A 2,992-nucleotide genomic window follows, 5' to 3' on the forward strand; every position below is an offset into this window, starting at 1 on the left:
GTTGAAGTATTACAGATGTGGAAAGGCCCATAAAGTGACAGACTGCCCTACAAAGAAGTCAATGCCACTTTTGTGACAAGAAAGGACATTTGGAAGCTGTAAGAAGCAAGGACAGCAACGGGAAAATCGTTCCCAACCTTCCGTCAAGAGAATCACGAAAGCAGAGCTTGTCAAAACAATCTTCGATGAAGTTTCCGATGATACTTCTAGGTTAGTTGTGCCAATCACAGTCCAGAACCGACAGTACACGATGGAACTGGACACTGCAACTATAGGAAATTTCGTTTCTTTGCTGGTCTGGAAACAACTAGGAAAACTGAAGCTGGATGATGTCAGACTTCGCTACGAGTCTACCAGCAAGCACGACCTGCCCGTGCTAGGAACTTTTATGGACCAAACCAAGGATCCAATGACTGATAAACAAAGCTCAATTTCTTACTTAGTCACCAAGATCCCTAACTTGAACTTGCTGGGACGAAACGCTATCCAGACACTGGGAATCTCTGTAGACAATGCACTTGAGCTGAGATGCATAGAGAGTCGAGACAAGAGTGAGGGTGCAAGAACATCGCATCCTAAGACCTCTAACGAGCCTTATACTTCACTGCTTTAAAGATTTCAAACTGGAAGTAAAGTTCAAGTCTGATGCGAAGCCGGTTTTTCACGAGGCACGACTGGGTTGTGACACGTCCAACGTTGGAATTGGAGCGGTCCTGTTTCATCGCTATCCGGATGGAAGCGAGCGACCAACTGCCAAAGTGTCCAAGACTCACGTCTGCAGAAAGAAATTACAGCTAAATCCACAAGGAAGCCCTAGCCATTATTTTTGGCTTGCGAAAATTCTACCAGTATCTGTATGGACGTCAGTTCATACTGGTGACTGATCATAAACCACTGACGGCACTGTTCGGCCCGAAGAAAAGGACACCACTTATCGCAGGCAACCGACTAGTTCGATGGGCTTGTAGCTGAACCAGTTTGACTACACAATCGAATACCGGACACAGCGGATCATGTCAATGCAAATGCTTTTAGTCGCTTGCCATCTGAAGACGACAACGACTTCGACAGAGAGGAAAGTGATGAAGACATGGACATAGTGTGTGCCATCAATGTTCTCAGTCTTCAAGTCAAACTTGTGGACAGCAACATCCTCTATCAACAGTTTGAGAAAGATACAGTGATAACGACAGTGATACGCTATGTCCGCGAAGGGTGGCCAACGAAGCACACTAAGACCAACGATAAAGTCGGAAAGTTCCGGAAGTTGTCGTATGTACTCAGTATCTATCATGGATGCCTCGTCCATGAATCAAGAGTTGTGATTCCACAGAGCCTACAGTCCAATATCCTAGTTCTACTGCATATCGGCCACTTCGGCATGGAACGTATGAAGCAGTTGGCAAGAAACGCTGTCTACTGGCCCGGTATTGATGCAGCTATTGAGATGGCTAATCGATAATGTGACTCGTGCGGCGAACCTCAAAACAAGCCATCCAACACTGCAGTTCACCCATGGATGCTGCCAGAGAAGCCATAGAGCCGCTTACACGTGGATCATGCCATTAACTTCATGGGTACGAACTGGCTGGTGATCGCGAATGCTTTCTCACGGTATCCATGCATTCATCTGATGTCATCCAAATCCACTAGAGCCACTCTAGATCTGCTGGAAGAGGACTTTGCTCACTTCGGATACCTTCACATGCTGGTCATAGATAATTCATCAACTTTTCTTTCTGAAGTTCAGAGCTGCTGCAAAGAACGTGGGATCACACATCTGACAGGAGCACCGTACCATCCAGTCACCAACGGCGCAGTAGAACGTTCGGTGCAGTGATTCAAACAAGTACTGAGAAAGTCTACTCTGCCCCCGAACCGAGCTCTTCAAGAATTCTTGATGCAGTACCAGAGAACGCCGACACCCTGTGGATTCTCTTCAAGCGAACTCTTGGTGTCCCGACAGATACGAACTAGGATTGACTAGTTCACACACACACACACACACACACACATTTATGACGGCGTTCTTTCAGTTTCCGTCTACTAAATCCACTCACAAGGCTTTGGTCGGCTCTAGGCTATAGTAGAAGACACTTGCCCAAGGTACCACGCAGTGGGACTAAACCCGGAACCATGTGGTTGGGAAGCAAGCTTCTTATCACACAGCCACGCCTGGGTCTCCACACAGCCACGCCTGCGCCTCCACACAGCCACGCCTACGCCTCCACACAGCCACGCCTGCGTATATATATATATATATATATGCTTTAAAATATTGCTATTAACTTCACATTAAGGAGTGGAACGTACAATTTCCTGTAATTCAGACCACCTCATGGTCCCTGCAGATAAAATGGAAAAGGCATTGCCCCAAAGGATGGTAAGAGAGAGAGAGATGCGCTGGTACAACCAATCTGACTCACGGGGTTTATAAGAGTGACACAGATGCTAACTCGCAAAGTCACAATTAATATTGACGATTAATCAGCGAGATCAATTCCTGCTAGTCACCATCTGAATGTGTGTAGGAACAAATTATATTATACAATAGGAATTTATATAGGGTCATGGAGTCAGCTACTACCGGGGTACAACAAAACCCGAGTAGCGTAGGGTGAGCAGAGACGACTAAAACAACAGGACTTGCCTCTTAATATATAGGATGGGTTGCTTTAGTTATCAGCTGGTTTTCAAGTGACTTGATGAATCAAATCCGAATTTGAAACCAGAATGTACTGAGTAGCATAGAAACAGGGTATTCATTCTCAACAGAAGTTCACTCGGTACTCGATGCCTATACATTCAAAACATTCTTGGCCGGAAACTGAAAGACTGAAAGAAGCGTATGTGTGTGTGTGTGTGTGTGTGTGTGTGTGTGTGTGTGTGTGTGTGTGTGTGTGTGTGTGTGTGTGCGTGTGTGTGCGTGCGTGTGTGTGTGTGTGTGACAACTGATGGTGGTGCGTTTATATCCCCGTAAACACACACACAT

The 2,992-nt window shown here is 46.0% G+C and overlaps 1 protein-coding gene across 1 annotated transcript; it reads left to right on the forward strand.

Annotated features, from left to right (window-relative positions):
* Positions 1-250: 250 nt before the first annotated feature.
* On the forward strand, positions 251-1,462 carry LOC149132279 (uncharacterized). The gene is made up of 2 exons (XM_089364884.1): positions 251-551; positions 1,008-1,462. Exons 1-2 carry the CDS (start codon positions 251-253, stop codon positions 1,460-1,462), a joined length of 756 nt encoding a protein of 251 aa, XP_089221010.1.
* The last annotated feature ends 1,530 nt before the right edge of the window (positions 1,463-2,992 follow it).

The sequence above is a fragment of the Octopus bimaculoides genome, chromosome 16 (genome assembly GCF_046866305.1).
Source record: "Octopus bimaculoides isolate indiv1 chromosome 16, ASM4686630v1, whole genome shotgun sequence".
Lineage (NCBI taxonomy): Eukaryota > Metazoa > Mollusca > Cephalopoda > Octopoda > Octopodidae > Octopus > Octopus bimaculoides.